Source organism: Macaca thibetana, chromosome 2 (assembly GCF_024542745.1).
Source record: "Macaca thibetana thibetana isolate TM-01 chromosome 2, ASM2454274v1, whole genome shotgun sequence".
Lineage (NCBI taxonomy): Eukaryota > Metazoa > Chordata > Mammalia > Primates > Cercopithecidae > Macaca > Macaca thibetana.
Window position 1 is genome coordinate 102,947,861 of NC_065579.1, and position 22,953 is coordinate 102,970,813.

Consider the following 22,953-nt stretch of genomic DNA (forward strand, 5'->3'; position numbering starts at 1 on the left):
GGCAGAATCGATAACGAGATGCAGCGCCGGGTGCAGAGGACGCGGGCATCCCGACACCCAGGAAGAGGTCAGGGCCGGGATCCTAGAACGCTCCACAGGGTGCGGCTCCCGCGATGGGGTGGATCCTGGTTCTAACAGGCGAGGAACTCCCGACCAAGGCCTCTGGCCCGCCCGGAACCATACCTATGACATCACCATCAACCAATCAGTGGGCGCATTCTCTCGCCCCTTGACTTCTCCGCTTCCGGGAGGCGGGGCTCCTGCGGATCCCACCTCCCGAGCGCCCCTTATGGCTACCAAGGACAGGCAGCAGGTCTCCAGTTATGCCCTCTCCCGTCTACGGATCTGAGGACCTCCCGAGGATCAGAGCTCTGGGCCGGATACACGGCCGGGGTTCCCACGGGTTTGTGGGTGGGGGTGGAGGATCTGCAGAGGCGCTTAGGGCTGAACTCCTTTGAATGGGAGCCAATCGGTGCAGGGGCTGGAGAGGCGAGTCCCCCAGAGTGGTTTTATGTATTTATTTATTTAGAGACAAGGTCTTACTCTTTCGGAGTGTAGTGGTGATCACAGCTTACCGTAGCCTCGAACTCCTCAGGTTCACGCGATTCTACCCCCTCAGCCTCCCGAGTAGCTGGGACTACAGGTACGTGTCACCACACTTGGCTAATTTTTGCATTTTTTGCAGAGACGGGGTCTCACCACGTATTGAACTCCCGGTCTTGAACTCCTGGGCTCAAGCAATCCGCCCGTCTTGGCCTCCCGAAGTGCTGGGATTATAGGTGTGAGCAACCGTGCCTGGCAACCCAGAAGTGGTTTTGACAGCACCAGCGCTTTCTGGGTCCACAATCTAGTGAGTAGAGGGCACAAAACCTGACGCCACAGAGGGAGACAGGCAGGGGCTCTGCTAGGGAAGGGTGCTAAGGTCCCAGAGGAGGCGTCTGAGTCATCTTCGAGACCTGGGAAGCCTTCTTGCATAAGATGCCCGAGCAATGCCTTGAATGACCAAGGGGACATCTGCATCTGCAAAGGAAGGGCAGGGAGGGATAGGGATGGGGGGTGGGCATCCTAGGTCTTGGAGACTGTGTGGGCAAATGTGCAGAGGCATAAAGGGACTATGGCTGAGGGAAATCAAGCCCTGCCCTCTCACCTATAGGGCTGGCGCTGGCCCCAGCTAACACTCCTTTTGGAGAGCAAAGCTCCTCACTCCTGAGCAGTGAGATCAATTGCGGATTGCTCTCCATGTTGCTCCCTGCTGTGTGTCCCCACTGTCATCCTCCCTTCGTGGCTGTTCTGTGGAGGCCCACTCCTTCCATCTGCACTCACCTCTATGCCCCAGCCCCAGTGGCAGTTCCTAATGCACTCCCGGTAAAAAAACAAAAACCAAATGTTGGTGATAGTTCTTCTCTCCACCTCCAAATCTTGCCCTTGCCTCCTAATAAGACCCTTATGTGTTTTAACCTCATTCTATTTTTTTTTTTTTTTTTTTTTTGAGATGGAGTTTCACTCTGTTACCCATACTGGAGTGAAGTGGTGTGATCTCGGCTCACTGCAACCTCCACCTCCCAGGTTTATGCGATTCTTCTGCCTCAGCCTCCCAAGTAGCTGGGATTTCACACACCCACTACCACGCCCAGCTAATTTTTGTATTTTTAGTAGAGACGAGGTTTCACCATGTTGGCCAGGCTGGTATCAAACTCCTGACATCTAGTGATCTGCCCGCCTTGGCCTCCCAAAGTGCTGGGATTACAGGCATGAGCCACTGTGCCCAGCCTATCCTCATTCTCTTATCAGCTCCCAACTAGAGGTCCACCCAGGACCTAGAGACCTGGATTTGAGGCTCTTGGGGGGCAGATGGAGAGATCAGAAGACCAGAGGGTAAGGGTGTGGCAGATACTGCCTGCTAACACTTCTCAGCGTCTTTCCTTCTCCTGCCTTTTCCACCCCACCCTGTGTTTGTCTACTCCCAGCCAGGTGTACCTTTCCAGGGGAAGACCTGGCCAACCTGTCCAGCTCAATTATTCAGCAGTTCTTTGACCTCACTGAGATCTCCAATCCATTGTACATCATCTCAGCTATTGACCTGTGTCATTAGCCTTATAGAGTCCAGTGCCATGGCAACTCCCTGCCCTGTTCTTCTTAGACAAACTTGCTGGGCTAAAATCTAACCCCAGTTAAAATAGACTATGTATTCTTTGTCTCTAGCGCAGCAGAACATTGCTGGTGGAAAACAACCAACCATGATAATTGGTCTCATTTTATATTCATGACCACAAGCCTCAGTATTATATTGGAGGGCCTATCAGGTGCAGTAGGGCAAGAAAAATAATAAAAAGTTATGAAGATTGGAAGGGAAAAAAACTTATTCCCAAGCAGTAGGATTGTATATGTAAAAATTTCAAAAGAACCTATACGTAAGTTGTTAGAATAGTTCGGCAAAGTTGTTGGACACAAGATCAATATATAAAAATCAGATGTAATTTCTATATGTCAGCAACAATTAGAAAATAAATTTCTTGGCTGGGCGTGTTGGCTTATGCCTGTAATCCCAGCACTTTGGGTGGCCGAGGCGGGAAGATCACCTGAAGTCAGGAGTTTGAGACCAGCTTGGCCAACATGGTGAAACCCTGTCTCTACTAAAAATACAGAAATTTAGCTGGGCGTGGTGGTGGGCACCTGTAGTCCCAGCTACTCAGGAGGTTGAGCCAGGAGAATCATTTGAACCTGGGAGGCAGAGGTTGCAGTGAACGAGAAAAACAAACAAAGAAAAGAAAAGAAATTTCTTAAAAACAATGATGTTTACAATAGCATCAAGTAATATCAAATGCTGAGGAATAAACCTAATGAAAGATGTGCAAAGACTACATACACACATACAAAAAAACTATAAAACATTATTGAGGGAAATAAAGACATAGGCCTGGCATGGTGGCTCATGCCTGAAATCTCAGCACTTTGGAGGGCCAAGGCAGGTGGATCCCTTGAGGTCAGAAGTTCAAGATCAGTCTGGCCAACATGGTGAAACCTCATCTCTACTAAAAACGCAAAAAAAATTAGCTGGGCATGCTGTTGTGCACCTGTAATCCCAGCTACTCTGGAGGCTGAGGCAGGAGAAGTGCCTGAACCTGGGAGGCAGAGGTTGCAGTGAGCCAAGATCATGCCATTGCACTCCAGCCTGGGCAACACAGCCAGACCCTATCTGAAAAAAAAAAAGAAGTTAAAAAAATGAGAAAGACATAAAGTGAAAAATTCTTCCAAGATTGGAAAAGTCAGTATTATAAAGGTGCCAGTTCTCCCAAATTGGTATATGGATTCGATGCAACTTCAGTTAAAAATCCCACTAGATTTTGTGTGTGTGTAAATTGACAATCTAGATTTGGCAGCCTGAGCAACATAGCAAAGCCCCATCTCTACAAAAAATACAAAAATTAGCCAGGCGTGGTGGCACATGCCTGTAGTCCCAGCTACTTGGGGAGGCTGAAGTGGGAGGATCATGTGAGCCCTGGGGAGGTTGAGGCTGTAGTGAGCTATGATCACCTGCTGCACTCCAGCCTGGGCAACAGAGCGAGAGACCCTGTCTCTAAAAACATAATGAAAATAAAAAACAAAAAGAAACCAAGATTGTGTGGTACTGGTACGAGGATAGGAAGACTAATGGAACGAAATTCAGAGACGAGCCTGAAGATGTGTGGAAACTTGAATTTTGACAAGGGTGGCTCTTCAGAGCCAACATGAAGAAAGCATTTCCCCCCGCCCACCCCCCAGGAGCAACCCTATTAACTGAAAGAATAGGCTTTTCAATAAATGATGCTGAGTCAGTTGGATATCCATATAGAAAAAATTAAATGAGATCCCTATTTCACACTGCTTGCATAATCAATCCCATATAAATTTGACATCTGGACATAAAAAGAAAGATAATATACAGCTTCTAGAAAACAGTATAAGAGAAGACCTTGGTTTTGTGTGTGTGCGTGTGGGTTTTTTTGTTTGTTTTTTGTTTTTGAGACAGAGTTTCACTCTGTCACCAGGCTGCTGGAATACAGTGGTGCAATCTTGGTTCACTGCAACCTCCGACTCCCTGGTTCAAGCAATTCTCCTCCCTCAGCCTCCTGAGTAGCTGCGATTACAGGCATGCACCACCACGCCCAGCTAATTTTTGTATTTTTAGTATAGATGGGGTTTCACCATGTTGGCCAGGATGGTCTCGATCTCCTGACCCTGTAATCCACCCGCCTTGACCTCCCAAAGTGTTGGGATTACAGGCGTGAGCCACTTGTCTGGCCAAGAGAAGATCTTAAAGATAACTTTAAGCAAACTTTTTTTTTTTTTTTTTTTTTTTTTTTTAACAGAGGTAGGGGCTGGAGTGCAGCGGCTATTCACAAGTGTGAAAGCAAAAATTAAAAACAATTTTTTTAGAGATGGGGGTCTCACTTTGTGGCCCAGCCTGGAGTACAGTGGCGCGATCATAGCTCCCTGCTGCCTTGACTTCCAAGGCTCAAGGGACCCTTCTGCCTTGGCCTCTGAGTAGCTGAGACTATAGGTATGCTCCACCACACCCAGCTAACTTCTTTAATTTTTTGTAGGGACAGGGTCTCTTGGAACTCCTGGGCTCAAGTGATCCTCCTGCTTTGGCCTCCCAAAGTGCTGGGATTACAGGCATGAGCCACCACAGCCAGTCAAGATTTTTTTTTTTTTTTTGAGATGGAGTCTCGCTCTGTCGCCCAGGCTGGAGTGCAGTGGTGCAATCTCGGCTCACTGCAAGCTCCGCCTCCCAGGTTTACGCCATTCTCCTGCCTCAGCCTCCCAAGTAGCTGGGACTACAGGCGCCCACCACCTCGCCCAGCTAGTTTTTTGTATTTTTAGTAGAGACGAGGTTTCACCGTGTTAGCCAGGATGGTCTCGATCTCCTGACCTCATGAACCGCCCATCTCGGCCTCCCAAAGTGCTAGGATTACAGGCTTGAGCCACCGTGCCCGGCCAAGATTTTTTAACAGGACAGGATTGTCTAACAGGACATAAAATGTACTAAAGGAAATAATAAAACTAATAAAGTATTGATAAATTGGATTATATAACGATTAAGAACCTTCTTTTATCAAAAGACATTAAAATTAGGAGAAGATATTGTAAGATAGAACATTCATGGACTTATATCCTGAATACATACTACAAATCAATAAAATATACACAAACAGATAAATGGGGCAAGAGATTCGAATAGTTACTTCATAAAAGAGAACATTCAAATAATAATGAAAAGGTACTCAGGCCGGGCGCGGTGGCTCAAGCCTGTAATCCCAGCACTTTGGGAGGCCGAGATGGGCGGATCACGAGGTCAGGAGATCGAGACCATCCTGGCTAACACGGTGAAACCCCGTCTCTACTAAAAAATACAAAAAACTAGCCGGGCGCAGTGGCGGCGCCTGTAGTCCCAGCTACTCAGGAGGCTGAGGCAGGAGAATGGCGTGAACCCGGGAGGCGGAGCTTGCAGTGAGCTGAGATCCGGCCACTGCACTCCAGCCTGGGCGGCAGAGCGAGACTCCGTCTCAAAAAAAAAAAAAAAAAAAAAAAAAAAAGAAAAGGTACTCAACCTCTTTAGTCATTAGGGAAATGCAAATTGAAAAAAATAAATACTGGTCAGGTGAGGTGACTCACGCCTGTAATCCCAGCACCTTGGGAGGCTAAGATGGACAGATCACTTAAGGCCAGGAGTTTGAGACCAGCCTGACCAACATGGCGAAACCCTGTCTTTACTCAAAGCACAAAAATTAGCTGGGCATGTTGGCCCACACCTGTGGTCCCAGCTACTCGGGAGGCTGAGGCAAGAGAATCACTTGAACCCAGGAGATGGAGGATGCAGTGAGCTGAGATTGCACCACTGTACTCCAACCTGGGCAACAGAACAAGACTTTACCTCCAAAAAAAATGCGGGGGAGGTGGAGGCGGGGGGAGCTATTCTACCAGAATAGCTAAAATAAAAATGACTTGACAATACCAAGTTTTGGGAAAGACAGGGAAAGCTTGAACTCTCTGACACTACTGAAGGAGCATACATTGGGTACAACTACTTTGGAAACCTATTTGGCAGTATCTGCCTGTGACCCTAAAATTCCACTCTTTATTTGGGAATATACCCTCCAAAAATAATGCATATGAGCAACGTGAAGACATGTACAACAGTGCGTCTGGCAGCAGTATTTGCAATAGACAAAAATTGGAAACAACTGAAAGGCCATCAACAGTGGATGGATACACTGGGTGCGGTGGCTTACACCTGTAATCCCAGCACTTTGAGAGGCCGAGGCGGGTGGATCACCCAAGGTCAGGAGTTTGAGACCAGCCTGGCCAACATGGAGAAACCTTGTCTCTATTAAAAATACAAAAATTAGCTGGGTGTGGTGGTGCGTGCCTGTAATCCCAGCTACTCAGGAGGCTGAGGCAGGAGAATTACTTGACCCCTCATCCTGGGGTTGGCATTATGCTTGTGCAGCTTATGGCTCAGCACATGCGCCAGAGACACGGTGCCAGCACTTTTTTTTGGGGTCTCACTCTCACCCAGGCTGGAGTGCAGTGGTGCGATTGCTCCTGAGCATAAGTGATTCTTCCACCTCAGCCTCCCGAGTAGCTGGGACTACAGGTGCGGGCCACCATGCCCAGCTAATTTTTGTATTTTTTGTAGGGATGGGGTCTTCCTATGCTGTCCAGGTTGGTCTCAAACTCCTGGGCTCAAGCGATTTTCCCACCATGGCCTCGCAAAATGCTGTGATTACAGGCGTGAGCCACCCGCACACTTACACGCCCATTCCTAGCTGCAGCTTCAGAAATTTCTGACCCAGAAGTCAGCCCAAACCCCCTCACTGTCCCCCAAAATTTGAGTTCGTCTCAACTCTACCCAAACACTCCCCTTTCTTGGGGTGGCTTAATGCTCTCTCTCATTGCCCTTCCTACTGCCTAGCCACATATCACATCTACCAACCTTCCATGCAGCCATAGATGTGTTCTATCAAAGACAGTTCCCTCCCCAAGAGGACTTCTCTGGCTAATCATAATCTGCCTTTCGTTGTAATTTTGTGTTGTGAGGCCACCACAAGGGTGTTTGCTGAGGAGGTCCTGGAGTCCCTCAGAGCATGCTTGCTACCAGGAGTCAGCATTTATGTAACTTCATCAGCTGGGGCTTCTGCTTCTCTTACAAACAGGTGCCAGGGCCCACCTTGGGCACTCCTGCAGAAGTGAGTAGAGGCTTCTGCCATGGGGCCATACCTTGTTTGACCTAGGTGCCAGCACTGGGACCGATGGCACAGTACAGTCCTACCGTTCCCACAAGGTTTGTGTGTGCATCATGACAGGAAACACGGCAAGTCACAGAGGCTGTCCAATGTCCCTGTCTCAGCTTCCTGAGGACCTGTGCTTTCTACTGAAATACACCATCTCATGAGAATACTTCCCTGCCTTCCGAACCCCAGTGAGAAAGGAGTTGTGACTGGAAGTCAGTGTCATCAACTCTGGAAATGAAAAGGGAGGCCAAATGTCTCCAGGGTTAACAGTAGTAACCAGGTCGGGCATGGTGGCTGATGCCTGTAATCCCAGCACTTTGGGAGACGGAGGCAGATGGGTCACTTGAGGTCAGGAGTTCAAGACCAGCCTGGCCAACATGGCGAAATTCCGTCTCTACTAAAAATGCAGGAATTAGCCGGGTGGGGTGGTGGGCACCTGTAATCCCAGCTACTGGGGAGGCTGAGGCAGGAAGAATTGCTTGAACCCAGGAGGCAAGGGTTGCAGTGAGCCAAGACCATGCCACTGCACTCCAGCCTGAGCCACAGAGCGAGACTCTGTCTCAAAAAAAAAAAAAAAAAAAAAAGAGGGGCTGGGCCTGTAATCCCAGCACTTTGGGAGGCTGAGACAGGTGGTGGATCGTCTGAGATCAGGAGTTCGAGACCAGTCTGACCAACATGGTGAAACCCCATCTCTACTAAAAATACAAAAATTAGTTGGATGTGATGGTGGGCACCTGCAATCCTAGCTACTTGGGAGGCTGAGGCAGGGGAATCATCGCTTGAACCCGGGAGGCAGAGGTTGCAGTGAGCCAAGATCACGCCATTGCATTCCAGCCTGGGGCACAAGAGCAAAACTCTGTCTCAAAAATAAAAAAAAAAAAAAGTCAGTAACCAGGTTGTGTCCCACAGAGCTTTACTGGGGGCCAAACACTGTCAACCCCTCCTCAGGTCCGTGTGAGCCTGTGCACCTGACCTTCTGACAGAGTCAGCGGTGAGCAGGGCGTCCCCCACCAGGCCCCCATACTTTGCTCCCATGGGTTTCCTATGGAATGTTCCTGCCTCAACTTCTGATAGCCTCTTGCTAGGGAGTCCCATCCTTAGCCCTTGCCTCCCTGTGCTGCTTTACCTTCTTTTTGGAAGGATAACTGCCCTCTGTTTTCAGCACCCCAATGAGAAAGAATAAGCAGTGTCAGTGATTCCTGATATGTGGAACCATCTGATGAATGAGGAGTTTGGGTAAAAAATAAAGGGAACTGATGAAAACCACTTCTGTGTGAAGCACAGTGGTGTGTGCTGTAGTCCCAGCTACTCGGAAAGGTGAAGTGGGAGGACTGCTTAAGCCCGGGAGTTGGACATCGGCCTTGAAAAGATAGACTCAATCTAGAAAACAGAAACAAAAACACTTCTGACTGTTGTCTGCCTGTGGGTTTCTGACTCTGCTCCCAGACTTATGGCGAGAACTTTGCTAACTCGGGAGCCCACAAGAATGAAGTTTTTGCCAAATTTTGGCCCCGAGTTCCTCTAAAACGTAATGGAGACCTAACCCCATGCTTGTTAAGACCCTCTTTCTGCCCTACCATGATTACCAAATCTCTGCTGAGGTTGTAAGATAAGGTGATCTTGGGGAAACAAGGACAAATAGGGGAAGGAAATAGGGCTGGACAGGCCCAAGCATTCACAGAGGCCAGGGCTGGGAGTAGGTAGGGGCCTGCTTCATTTGAGAATAATTATGAAGGACAATAGGGTTTCAACAGGGGGACAGTACCGGTATTCAAAGCAAAGCAAAAGATGTAAGTGAAAGATGTAAGTGGACCGGTGCAATGGGTCATGCTTATAATCCCAGTACTTTGGGAGGCCAAGGCAGGAGGATCACCAGAACTGAGGTGATCGAGACCAGCCTGAGCAACACAGTGGGACCCTGTCTCTACCAAAAAAACCTTTAAATTAGCTGGGCATGGTGACTACTGTAGTTTCAGCTACTCAGGAGGCTGAGGCAGGAGGATCACTTGAGCCTGGGAGGTCAAGGCTACAGTGAGCCTGGGTAACAGAGTGAGACCCTGTCTCAAAAAAAAAAAAAAAAAAAAAAAAGAGAAAAAGAAAGATGTTAAGTGTGTAAGTGAAGCCTGGAGATGCAGACACCTGCAAATGGGCCACTGGGGGGCACCTGGCTGTGGCTGGGGTCCAGGAGAAGTGGGAGCTCAGGGAAGAGAGGCTGGAACTGGGCTCAAAGGGCCTTGAAGGCCAGGCCTGTCAGGGTCCATCACCTCCTCAGGCTGGAGAAGTCAGTGCAAGCTGCAGTGATGGGGTCCTGAAGCCCCAGTACTTATGCCCATCCTCTCCCACTGTCTCCCAAGATCATACAGGGAAGCCTGTTTCCAGATGCCTGTGATTTATTTCCAAAGGAGAGCTACAGCACATAGGAAAATACACATGGCTTTTCACTCTACATTTTCACAGAGAAAAGAGATTCGGTCATTGGCTTTCTCAGTGCCATCATCCTGTTCCATAAGGCTCTGGGATAGATGGCCTGTCTCCAAGATCCCGCTTTCAAAGCAGCAGCTTGGCCAAGGCCTCTGGGGGTAGGAGTGAAGGGCAGCGACCCCCACGTGGGGGTAGAGGGGAGCACATGAGCAGCACTCACTGCAAAGCTAAGGCAAAGAATAGAGCTGGTGGGAGATGCCTCCCCTCACCCCAGGGGCATGGCTTGCTGAGGCCCAGGATACAGACCAGGAGGGGTGGGGACCGGGGTCTGGTCCAGCCTGGAGCAGCAGCAGGACTCTGAGTGTACACGTGGGTGTGGGGTGAAGAGGGGGGCATGCTGAAAAGGAAGCCTACCGGGGTATAGAGGAGTTTTAGCTTGCATATTCCCCCTGCCCCAGAACAGCTCCCAGACCATGGTCCCCAATCCTACACTTGGCCCCTCTCGTAAGTTCTACTTCAGGTGGGGGGTCCTGCTCAGGTTCCTTCTGCCACCTTATCCCCTCCCACTGTCAGTGCAAAACATTCTTAGGGCCAAGCCCCCGAGTCCCCTGCACACTGACTGGAGCTGCAGGGAAGGGAGGACAGCAAGGTGCTAGCTGGGAGCCTCCCCCAGCACCGGGAATTCCTTGCACATCTCTCGGACAATCATGCGGTCCATCTGGCACTGGGGTGAGGTCTCCTCCTCATTCAGGATGCGTCGCAGTATGGCCTGCAGGTCGGGTAGCCGGTGGCGGTGCTGCAGGTAGGGTGTGGTGCGGACTACAGCATGCATCAGGGAGAGGTACTCCATGCGCAGCTGTGGGAAGAGCAGGCCAGCTCAGGGACCCCAGGGAAGTACTGCAACCACCACTGGTCAGGAACAGGACCCCACTGTCCCACAGACCCCAGGGCTGTGGACCTAAATATCAGGGCTGCATCCCCAGCACCCACAATATACCTGGCGCAGAATTGGTCTTCAATAGTTTTTGAGTAAGTGAATAAAAGAATCACCCCAGCCACAGACAGCCCCAGGTATGGGGCCTGCCCAGGGAAGTCCTGCCCATCCTTTGAAGCTGGTCCCTCAAGGTGCCTCTGTCAGTCAGAGGCCCTCTGCTTCTCACCCTATCCTCTCTTGTCCTGGAAGATCTCGTGCACATTCCCAGCTTCAAATAGTAACCCACTCTCATACCTCTCATCTAGAACTCCCCTGTGAGCTCCAGACGAGAATATTCAACTGCCCACTTGTCATCTCCTGCACATCTCACAGACCTCAAATCCACGTATCCACCATCAAACTCATGATCTTTCCCATCCTCCTAGAGTTGAAGGATTTCTCATGTTCTTACCTTTAGAAAGAGCACTGTGTCGATTCAAAAGCACAGGCCTGAAATATGATGTCCTCTTTCTTCTTGTCTCCCACATATCTCATATTCAAGCCATGTCTAAGACCTGGCCATCCTACCTCCTACATATGCCCCGAATTCATCTCTAACAGCCTCTCCTCCAATCTATACTCCCAGCACCTCTGGCTGAACCAGTTCCAACAGCCCTTATTATATATGTGTGTGTGTGTGTGTAAATATATATATATATATATATATATATATATATATTTTGTTTTTTTTTTGGTTTTGTTTTTTTGTTTTTTTTTTGAGGCGGAGTCTCGCTCTGTGCCCAGGCTGGAGTGCAGTGGCGCGATCTCGGCTCACTGCAAGCTCCGCCTCCCGGGTTCCCGCCATTCTCCTGCCTCAGCCTCCCGAGTAGCTGGGACTACAGGCGCCGCCACCACGCCCGGCTAATTTTTTTGTATTTTTAGTGGAGACGGGGTTTCATTGTGTTAGCCAGGATGGTCTCGATCTCCTGACCTCGTGATCCGCCCGTCTCGGCCTCCCAAAGTGCTGGGATTACAGGCTTGAGCCACTGCGCCCGGCCTGTTTTTTTTTGATACAGGGTCTCATGCTATCACCCAGGCTGGAGTGCAGTGGTACAATCTCGGCTCACTGCAACCTCTGCCTCCTGGGTTCAAGCAATTCTCCTGCCTCAGCCTCCCAAATAGCTGGGATTATAGGCATGCGCCAAACTGCTCAGCTAATTTTTGTATTTTTTTTTTAGAAGAGACGGGGTTTCGCCATGTTGGCCAGGCTGGCCTCAAACTCTAGACCTCAAGTGATCCGCCCACCTCGGCCTCCCAAAGTGCTGGGATTACAGGCATGAACCACTGTGCCCAGCCAGCCCTTATGACTTGACAGCTTGTTCTTACAGAGACCCCCAATCCATTAACCTGACCTAGCACTATGTCTGCTTCCCTCAACATCCCTCATCTCTCTCTTTACTTAGAGGAATAATACCAAAACCTCCTTTAGGCAGCACACTCTGCTAAGTCCCAGCCCTGGGAGTCATACCGAGGTGCCTGCACATCAAATGCCAGTGTCTAAGCTATAGACAAATGCAGAGCCATGTGCAGGCCTGAATGTCATTCACCACCACAAACCTCAAATGGACACGCAGCACTGCCTAGGCCTCCCGCTGCTTTTCTCTGCTGTGTCACTCTCCCCTAGAGTAGCAATAATACCCACCCTCTCTGTCTTCGAAACCTACTTACCTGGTCAGCTGGCTTTGTGCTTCATAGAGAATACAGAAGAAATCTTGCAGAAACCTGTCTTTCCCCTCAGTACCCACATCTCACCTATCCCTAAAAGAATGAGCGGCCCTAGCTCCTGGTGTGGGCCTGGACCTGGACTTCCTCTCCTGCACCATCCACTTGACTCCTGTGGTGGCTCACAATCTCCAACATGCCATCTATCTCTCTGTGCTTGCTGGACCATTCCCTCTGGCTCAGAACATGCACTATCATCCCTACCATTTTTGTCTTTGTTTTTTAAAGAGACAAGGTCTGGCTCTGTTGCCCAGGCTGGAGTGCAATGACACAATCATGGCTCACTGCAGCCTTGACGTCCTGGGCTCAAATAATCTTCCCACTTCAGCCTCCAAAGTAGTTGGAATTACAAGTGCATACCACCATGCCCAGCTAATTTTATTTTTTACTGTGGTCCATCAGGCTATACAGAGGTCTCATTATGTTTCCCAGGCTGATCTTGAACTCATGGACTCAAGTGGTCTTCCTGCTTTGGCCTCCCAAAGTGCTGGGATTATAGGCGTGATCCACTGCACCTAGCCAACATCCCCATCTGTCGCCCAGGCTGGAGTGCAGTGGTGTCATCTTGGCTCACAGCAACCTCCGCCTTCCGGGTTCAAGCAATTCTCCTGCCTCAGCCTCCCAAGTAGCTGGGATTACAGGCTCCCACCACCACGCCCAGCTAATTTTTGTATTTTTCGTATTTTGTATTTTTAGTAGAGACCATGTTGGCCAGGCTGGTCTCCAATTCCTGACCTCAAGTGATCCACCCACCTCAGCCTCCCAAAGTGCTGGGATTACAGGCATGAGCCACTGCACCTGGCCAACATCCCCCATTTTCAAAACACTCTCCCTGGCCAGGCGCGGTGGCTCATACCTGTAATCCCAACACTTTCGGAGGCTGAGGCTGGTGGATTGCATGAGGTCAGGAGTTCAAGACCAGTCTAGCCAACATGGCGAAACCCCATCTCTACTAAAATATAAAAATTAGCTGGGTGTGGTAGTGGGTGCCTGTAATCCCAGTAACTTGGGAGGCTGAGGCAGAAGAATCACTTGAACCCAGGAGGTGGAGGTTACAATGAGCCAGGATTACGCCACTACACCCCAGCCTTGGCAACAGAGGGAGACCCCATCTCAACAAACAAACAAACAAACAAACAAAAAAAACACTCTCAGGCCAGGCATGGTGGCTCAAGCCTGTAATCCCAGCACTTTGGGAGGCCAAGACGGGCGGATCACGAGGTCAGGAGATCGAGACCATCCTGGCTAACACAGTGAAACCCCGTCTCTACTAAAAAAATACCAGAAAAACTAGCCGGGCGTGGTGGCGGGCGCCTATAGTCCCAGCTACTCGGGAGGCTGAGGCAGGAGAATGGCGTAAACCCGGGAGGTGGAGCTTGCAGTGAGATAAGATCCGGCCACTGCATTCCAGCCTGGGTGACAGTGAGACTCCGTCTCAAAAAAAAAAAGCAAAACAAAACAAAACAACAAAAAAAACACTCTCCCTATCCCCATGCCATCTCCCTCCAGCAACCTCCCTCCTATTTTTCTCTTCCCCTTCACAGAAAATTCACAAGAGTTGTCTCCATTTACTGCTTCCAACCCTCCCCTCATTTCTACTCCCCAATAACTTCAAGTTCTCTCAAACTTTCATTCTGACTCTCCTCCTTGCACCCCACTGACACTGCTTGTCAGGCACCACTAACCTCTGTGTGGTGAATCCAATGGCCAACCCCAGTCTCGCTCAGGCTCCTAACGGTGTAGAGATGGCTGATCATCTTCCTCTAAACACGTGGCTTTGGGCTCCTGCTTTCTTGGTTCTCTTCCTGGGTTTCTCCCTAGTTGTTTCAGTTGTGCCCAGGGCTGCAGCCCAAGCTTCCTGCTGACCTATCTATCTCATTTCTGAGGCAATCACACTGTCACAGGCTTCCCATCATATCTCTGCATAGACAACTCAAAAATGTCTCTCTAGTCTCAACTCATTCCCCATTACCTCCCTGATGCCCTCGGTACCTCAGTGTCTAGTAGGTATTTCCTCACTCTTGACACATTCAAAACACAACTCTCTATTTTCCCCCAAGAAGTTCTCCCAGCCTCCCCAACTTCAAAAATCAGCACTTCATCCATCTAGCTGCTCAAGATAAGTCAAGTGGCAAGCCCTGCCAGATCCACTTACTAAACACTCTACAGCTGGCCTCTTCTTACCACTGCCACTGCCATGGCCTATCCCGTCCCCACCCCATCCATGCCACCTGGACCACTGCGGTTGCTTCCCCGCTGGCTGGCTTCCACTCTGCTGGCACGCAGTTCAGATTCCATGTGGGATGTTAATTACATCACATTCCCCGTTCCTGAGATCACGACCTCCCGCAGCAGCCTCCGAGGCTTTGTGTAAACTCCATCCTCCATGCCTCATCTCCCACCACTCCCTCCTCTCCAGCCTCCTCCAGTCACATCACCTCCAGATCACCTCATGGCTGGCTCCTTTGGGTCTTGGTGCACCTATCGTGGCCTCCTTCGCTTACCTGGCTCCAGCAGTGACCGTGCCCCCTCATGTCCACTCAATGTCATGACCCCCACCATTTTGTTTCAGTTTCCACACAGTGACCCTCCCTGCTGCAGCCATCTCTAGGCACCTTGTCTCCCGGTGACAGGTCTGCGATGTGCCGCACAGTGATGTCAATGAGAGCCATCATGTCTGTGTGGTAGAAGATGGCAGCTGTGGCCGGGCTACCAAACACATCCTGCAGAAACTTGAGGACAGAGTGTGGCGGCTGTGGCTCATGTCTGAAGATGCGCACAGGGTCATCTAGGAGGCAGGGGTCACAGCGGTCAGGGTGGACCTTGTGGGGGTCCCAGAGTCACCCCAGGGGGTTACGGGAGTCATGGCAGGGGTCATGGAGTCACAGGGCATCGAAGTGGTACCCGCGCAGATTCCCGGGCCCTCACCCCCTCTGTTCAGGAGCAACAACAGCTTCTCGGAGAAGATCTTGACATTGGCGTGTTTGCTCAGGGCAGCCATGATGACATTCTGGTCAGGGGCTAAGGAAGGACATGGGTATAGACAGGGTGCTGAGCCTGAGAGCACCCATGTGCTCAGCCACCGCCCGGCCAGGCCCCACCCCACCTGGCAGGTGCAGGTTGAGAGCCAGAAGCAGGTTCACACAGAGGTCTGGCAGCTGCTCTGTGGTGTCCAAGGGCAGCCCGTCCTCGACGATGCTCAGTAGGAACTGGGCAAAAGGCGTGCCCAGGTGCTCTGCGAGAGAGGTGCACGGAAGTCTGCAGCCCCATTCTCCCCCGACCCCCGCACCACCCACCCTTCCTGGCTTTCTGTGAGCCTTGGGGATAGCCTATCCCTGCTAGGCTGTGTAGTCAGCAGGTCCCAGGCCTTTGGGCAATGGGCCCTGGCTTAGGACCTGTGATCAGCTGGTCGGCAACTGCATTCTTACCATAGTGTGCATAGGGCACTGCCTCTCCCATGGAGAAGACCATGGCCAGGATGAGGGCAGAGTAACAGAGTTTCTGGTGGTCTGGGGGGAAAAGGGAGGCAGTCAGAGGCCCCAAAGATGGCAGGAAATCCCAGCAGATGGCAGGAACACCCTCCAGATGGCAGGAAGTTCCCTCCCACTCCGCCCTCTAGCCTCACCCTGCGTGTCTGTCTGCATGTCCCTCGCCAGCTCCACAGGCAGCACAGATGACACAAGCGTGGAGATGATGGCTGCGTCCAGGCTGCACATGGCGCCAAAGCACTTGAGGAGCAGCAGCCGCAGTGATGCTCGGTGTTCCTGGCAGGGAACCCTGCATGCTCAGTGCCTGAAACTCCCCCACTACCTAGGTCTCTCCATTACCCCTCCCCTCCATCCTGCACATACCATTTGGTAATAGGCCACCAAGGCCAGGACAGACTCGAACTCGTTTCTCTTGCACATTTTCTTGCAAACTTCAGGGTCTGCATCAGTCTAGAGAAATGAGAAAGTGAGAGCGTCAGCCAGCATGAGCAGAGCTGTGCGGCCACACAAGAGAGGGCTGAGCACATATGTGTAGGGAAGACTCCTAGTACTGTGAGGGATGCTACAGGGCAGGGACCACTGTTCCCCATGTGGGGTGTGTGTGTGGGCCCCTACCCTTACCAGAATATGCAGCAGCTCCTCCAGGTAGCAGCGGATGACACCCTCGTCCTCATACAGTGCCCAGCTGCGCTGCTGGGCATCGTCCTTCCGTCGAGCCAGATCTGCAAAGATCACTTCCAGCCTCTGCTGGTCATGGCAGATCTGCCCTGAGGGCAGGGCCATGCTGAGGTCCTAAGGGGAGAGGGCAAGGCATGACTCAGCACACTTCCTGCCGTCACCATCTCCGGGAAGCCTCTAAGGCCTAGAGAGTCCACCTGTGGACCTATACTCCATGAACTCAAGTCTCTCCTGGCCCACACTGGACAGGGGGCTCACTCTGGTCTTGATGACCTCCCAGGACAGGAGTCAACAGAAGACTCATCTGTAGGGGGGTTTTCAACAGCTCGCCTCTCACCCCAGACCTGGATAAACACCCCCAACTAGGAGGGCCATGAACTCTTGTCACTGCCAGAATGTGACTCTGAGACCTCACTCTCCCATTCCACACAAAACAGCACAGGGCTGTCATCTACCAACTTGCCACATTTTCCTTGAACCCTGCTGACCAGGAACTGGCTGTTGTGCCCAGCATAGCCAAGCCCATTGGCCCACTTCCCAACACCCAAACTAGAAGTGTAAGAGGAATCACGGAGCCCTAAAGAGGGACCTTTGCTTTGTCTGACCCCAGTCATGTATGTTGGGCTCACTGCCCCCATCCTGCTCGTGAGTGCCAAGGATCCCACCCATCCCATGATGCCCATACACCTCACTCCCTCTCGTCCAAGTCAGCAGCTAGGACTCCATCACAGCTCTCCCAGCACCCATGTGTCTTACTGCCAAGGTCAGCAAGGCACTACCCTCACCCATGCCCAGTGTCCATTCCTTCCCTGCAGCCAGACAGAACTTGCGGTCACCTGCCCCAGGTCTCACCTCCTCCTACAGCACCCACTCCCTCACTCCCTGTGTTCCAGCCCTGCAGGCCTTGTTCTACTTCCTCCCACAAGCCAGGCTCAGTCTTGCCTTGTGGCCCTTGTCCAGGCTGCGCATCTGCCTGGAATGCTTGTCCTTTCTTTCTGCTTCAGAAATCAGCTCAATGTCCCCAGTGCCCGGCACAATAAGAGCTCAGAGCCAGAGCTTGAGAAATACCTGTAATGTACAGGCTGGACAGTGTGTGACGGTGGGAACAGGGTGGGTAGCAGGGTGGCCCTGCTGTGCCGCCCACCCTCACCTTGCCCTCTACGAGTGAGAGGAGGACCTGCTCCATGACAGGTGAGCTGGCCGGCACGGAGGCCTGGATGTGGCCCACTATGACGCCAATGGCCACCCGGCATAATTCATGGCTCAGGCCAGTGTTTCTCCGCACCAGCTCCATCAGCTCGGCCCCAATGGTCCTGGGCACAGCCGCCTCAGCTGCTGCCTTCTCCTCTGTGGTCCCCAGGCTCAGTGTACCCAGGGCTTCTAGGTCATCAGAGGCTGAGGTTGTACCAGCTGCCAGTTCTTCTTCTGCAGGGGGTTCAGGTGCTGATGCCTTGGAGGGAGGGGGCTGGACTTGGGACACAGTGGTGTGGGTGCCTCGGCGGGGCACAGGTGGGGGTGTGGGTGAGCAGCTGGAACCCGGCTCAGATGGGCTGGAGCCGGTATAGAGCGTGTCCAGGGAGGTGCTGCTCACTGAGGAGCCGCTGGATACAGAGTTACCCCCGGAGGGCCTGGTGTTGTGGCCACCTGCAAGCAGTGAGTAGAAGCTGTGCCAGGGCAGCCCCCTGGAAAACCATACCCTTCACAGCCCAGATCCCCTGTCCCCTAATACAGAGCCTAGTTTCTCTGCTAGGCACTGTCTCCTCACAAAGCCCAGAGCCCCTAATTGCCCCAACATGGGAGTCCTGCCCTCCTCCCAAGCTTAGAGCCTCCATCTCCCTGACACAGGCAGAACAACCATTCCAAGCATAGGTTGCCTCCACCTGAATCCCCCTAACCCTTCTTACCACTCCCAGAGGCCATCAGGGCCTCTCGCTCTCGGCGCTTCACTGGTGGGGGAGGTGTAGCAGGTGCTGCTCGGCGAGGCTGTGGTGGGATCTGGGAAGATGGAAGTGGGATCTGGAAGATGGAAGTAGGATCTGGGAGGACAGACTGACATCTAGGGCGGCAGCCAGGCTCGGGCCCTGAGCCCTGGGTGTGGGCGGGACTATGGCTCTGGGCTATGTCACTCCTGAGTGGACCCCTTGAGCCTCTGGATGAAGCCTTAAGCCCCACCCACCTTCCTTCTCCAGGATGCCCTCACCACACACCTGGTAGAGGCCTCCATCTGCCGCAAGATGCTCAGAACTGGGTAGGCTGTGCTGCCGCTCAAACCCAGCTCGACACACCCCATTGGGCTGCCTGGCCACAGCAGCATCCAAGTGGTGGTCACTGGTTGATGGGGTCATAACTGCAACACTGGAGGCTGAGGGGCCTCTGCGTGACAGGGTCTCTTTCCGGTGGTGGATCAGCTTCCTGATGGAGGGACAGGGAGGCTATTGGGGGGTTGCATCTCACACCTCAAAGTTCTCATATGCCCCTGTGGGATGCTGGGACCCCACAGCCCAGGCCCCTCAGACACCCCCATCTCCTCCATGCTCCACCCCAGCCTGCAGTACCCTATACTATCCTTAGTCCTGCACTCTGCACACTCCTGGTGCTCACTGAAGGACCCAACCCCACCATGCTCACTGGGAGGTGCCACTCCCCCACTACCCCTGCCAACCCTTGCATTTCCCACCTGCCCCATGACACTCACTGAAGAACTCGACCCCACCATGCTCACCGGGAGGTCCCACTCCACTCCCCCCAACACTCACTGGAGGACTCCACGCTGTTCCAGGCTGTACTTGCCACCATCCCGCATGGCTGTGTTGTGTACAGCCTCGATGGCCCGGTCAATGGCCTGGAGGACATCCTGCTCCAGGCCCTGGGGGGCAGGGGACAGCAGTTAGACCTGAAGGCCAAATGGAGGTGCTCAGCCCAGACCCAGCCCAAGAGAGAACCCAGGGCAAAGAACCAATACAGCTAAAGCCTTGAATGCTAGACATAGCACAGAAAGTTGAACCAGAATATGGAACTGGGTTCTCAAACCGCATCACTCAGGGAGCTGAGGCACAGGTGACCCCCATGCTGCCACATTACATATTAGGTCCCAATCAGGATTTTACCCCACAGCAAGGCTCTTGGCTAAGATGTTTCTGAAAATCAGAGGTCTAAAGCAAAAACATAGCCCAGGGACTCCCAGCTTGCAGCCAAGAGCGCATACCTAGTCTATCCCTGGTCTTGGCTCAGAGCCCAGGTTGAGATGCCAAACAGGAAGCCTCCAATATCTGGAATCCTTAATACATCACTCTGCATCTTGCTGATCTTCCACAAAACCAAGGTCACACCCCAGAACAGCCCTGTCCTTGTAAGAGTCCTCTGTAAGCCCTGGGTGCTGAGAATGGGTCAAAGGGACTTACCCTCCCCAACCCTGCTGCTGGCCCTCATCCCCACAGGGTGTCTCAGTAAGCTTCCAGACCCGCCCCGGGAAGCAGTTCTGTGTTTTCGGCAAAAGATAAACATGAGAGAGGGGCCTAGCACCTGTTCCAGGCTCTTATTGCCATCCCCAACATCCCAGGGGTCCAGTCTACTCTGCCTATCTGGCATGGGGGGTATGGGGTAGCAGCTATCAAACCAGCTACCCCCAGCCCTCCCCTGGCCTTGGCACACGTAGTCCATCAGGCTACACAGGAGCCCCAGAGCTGAGATGAATTCACTCCACCATGGGTTTGAGAAGCTTCCCTGTTGGGGACAGACAGGCGGGCACAGAGGTCAGCAAAACCCTCCAGGTGGTATGAGGTGTGCCAGAGTGCAGGGAGAGGAGACAGGGGACAGAAAGAGAAAGAGACACACACAGAGAGAGAAAGAGAGAGAGAGAGAGAGAGAGAGAGAGAAAGGAATGGGGAAAGAGAGGAGCTCAGAGAGGAACTGAGAGGCAGAGGAAAACAACGCAGAAAGAAACTGAGAGCCAGAGCCAGAGTGTGGGGGGAGCTGGAGGAAGAAACAAAAACACACACATAGGTGGAGTCGGAACGACACAGGCAGAGAGGCACAGAGTCACAGCAATCCAGACAGAGACACGCAGAAAGAAACTGAGAGACTGACAGAGAAGATGGTAGCCTCTCTGCCCTTCCCAAATACCTTGCCCCACTGGTCCTGGCTGGGGACAGGGGACTCACAGGTCCTTGAGCTATGCCCAGTAGGGGAAGAGACAGGACTTTCCTCAGAGGCCTTCAATGAGACCCCATTCCCAAAAAGGTTGGGTCTGACACACTTACTGGGTCTGACACACAGCAGCCATGGTGTCCACAGCCCCCACTCCCACCCTGGCACTCCTACATGGGATCACGCCAAGGGTCTATGAGGAAGCCCCTAGGTCCTCAGGGCCCATCCTCCCTGGTAAGACCAGATGACACTTCCAAATTTATCCCGTTATTTCTGTCCTGAACTGGGCTGGGACAGGATGTTTCCTAAAGGATAGCGACTAGGACGGGGCGGGGGTGTCTGGCACAGGCCCGGCAGCTCTGGGCCCTTCTTCCCCCGTGGTCAGAATAGACCAGCTGGAGATACCACACCCCAACCCCCGCAGCAGGGCTACTCTTAGGGAAACAGGAACTGGGACTGCAGCTTCCACTGGAAGGAAATGGGGCCACGGTCAGACCAGGGGAAGCTATAAGAACTCACTTTGTCACAATGGGAGCAGTCCTCACTCCAGGCTGGGGACAAGAAGGGATGGAGCCCCTCACTTTCAAAGGAAGACAGTTTGAGAAGTCAGGGTTGGGGAGTGGAGGGAGCAGTGCCAGACAGTGTCAGCAGGGGCATGGGTCCTTGGTTCAAATAAGGCTGGGAGAGACTTAAGAGCTTAGAGGGTGGCTGAGCACAGGCTAGTGAAAGACACTACCAAAGCTTGGGTGTCACATAGGGGATGGAGATGTCTATAGCTCTAGGATCCAAGTTAGGGGGTTGAGGACCTGGAGGATGGTTGGGGAAATAGGTGGTGTCCAAGGTGGTCCAGGTCTCAGTGGTGGCTCCAACGGGGGGCAAGGTGCGGGAGGGAGTGGGGGGAGAAGAAAGGGAGGGAGGGAGGTTGGTTGTGGGGTCCTAGGAATCCAGAGAAGGGGCATATTAAGGGTCTGGGGTCTCAGGGATTTGAATAATTGGCCAGGATTCGGTAGGGCTCAGGGTCGCCATTCGGATAGCTGACTCGATACTGAAGGGTCTGAGGTCCTGACGAATCTCAGTTCCAGGGTTAGGCTTTTGGTCGATCAGGATTGGGCTGTCAAGGGCCTGGTCTTTTGTGGGTGATGCAGACTCTTGGCAAGGGGTCTCAGTCCCCGTGGGTCCGGGGGTCTCAGGGTCAGGTTCTCAAACTCCCTCTCTGATAGAGGTCCTGGCCTCGGGTCCCGGAATGGGTGGGGTTCCTGGGTCGGTTCCGCGGGGCTGTGAAGGGGTCCTGCCGCAGGGGCGCAGAGGCCGGGCGGGGAGGGGCGCACTCACCTGCAGGCGGCGCAGGTAGGCTGGAGGCACGTAGCCCGTCTCACCACTGCGCGCCCGCGCTGCCAGCCACCAGTGCGCGCTGCTTCGCTCCAGCACCAGGAAGGTCTCGCCGGCGGCGAACGCCAGCGCATTGGGCTCCGCCGAGCGGAAGGCGTACAGCGCGCGGTACATGGGGCCGGGCGGGCAGGTGCAGGGAAGGTGACAGGTGCTGCGGAGCCACAACGCCAGGCCGGGAGCGCCGCGCCGCGCCGCGCCGCACCGCGCTCGCCCCGCCCCGTGACACACCACGCAGGCGCGCGCGCGCCCGCCCGCCCGCCGAAGCCCCGCCCCGGGCTGTATCGTTCCACGAATCGGAGAGCAGCGCCCCCGCGCGGCCCCAAGAGGTGCGGCAGGGCGGGGGTCGACAGCTGGCTGTATACTCTGGTTCTGGTCCCTCCTGGCTCCAGGCGCCTCATCCCCGGACCCTGCACCCTCACTCCTCATCCGGCCTCAGCTTCACCCGTCCAGCCCTCTGCTCCCTTTCCGCGCTTCAGTCCGAACGCTGCGTCCCGTCCTATCTCACGGTGAAAGCGCGCTCTGCTCGTAGCGGGTGCGCCCCCGCCGCCCTGGGGGAGTGGGGTCCCATCTACTAACTGCAAGGACGGCGACTTTACCTCGAAAGGACGATCTTGCTGATCCGAAACTTGGAAGCCCCCGCGGGGCCCGGCTGTCGATGTGTGTAGGCCTCACCACCTCTCTTAACCGAGTGCCAGTGGTGGCCAGTGGGGAGCAAGTGTGGGGAGAAGGGGGCCATTAAAAACAGAAACCAGGCAGTGCTATTCCCTGTCTAAAGTCCTCGCATCTTTGCTCCTCACACCTGCTCCTCCTCTCTCATCACCCATGGCTGCTTTTCTCTATATTGGGCCTTTGCATATTCGGT

The 22,953-nt window shown here is 53.0% G+C and overlaps 1 protein-coding gene across 3 annotated transcripts; it reads right to left on the reverse strand.

Moving 5' to 3' along the window:
• Window positions 1–9,646: 9,646 nt before the first annotated feature.
• On the reverse strand, window positions 9,647–22,334 carry NCKIPSD (NCK interacting protein with SH3 domain). 3 transcript variants are annotated; one of them, XM_050780826.1, is made up of 13 exons: window positions 22,035–22,334; window positions 19,313–19,422; window positions 18,764–18,968; window positions 18,461–18,551; window positions 17,707–18,200; window positions 16,500–16,670; window positions 16,242–16,328; window positions 16,016–16,154; window positions 15,819–15,899; window positions 15,497–15,625; window positions 15,319–15,411; window positions 15,006–15,178; window positions 9,647–10,551 (listed from the first exon to the last, which is right to left on the reverse strand). In XM_050780826.1, the coding sequence occupies exons 1-13, from the start codon at window positions 22,203–22,205 to the stop codon at window positions 10,348–10,350; spliced, it is 2,148 nt and encodes a 715-aa protein (XP_050636783.1). In that variant the 5' UTR covers window positions 22,206–22,334; the 3' UTR covers window positions 9,647–10,347. The 3 variants fall into 3 exon arrangements, with proteins under 3 accessions (XP_050636783.1, XP_050636782.1, XP_050636784.1); XM_050780825.1 differs by having other exon boundaries at window positions 18,461–18,572; XM_050780827.1 differs by having other exon boundaries at window positions 18,461–18,572; window positions 19,313–19,449; window positions 22,035–22,110.
• Between the last annotated feature and the right edge of the window lie 619 nt (window positions 22,335–22,953).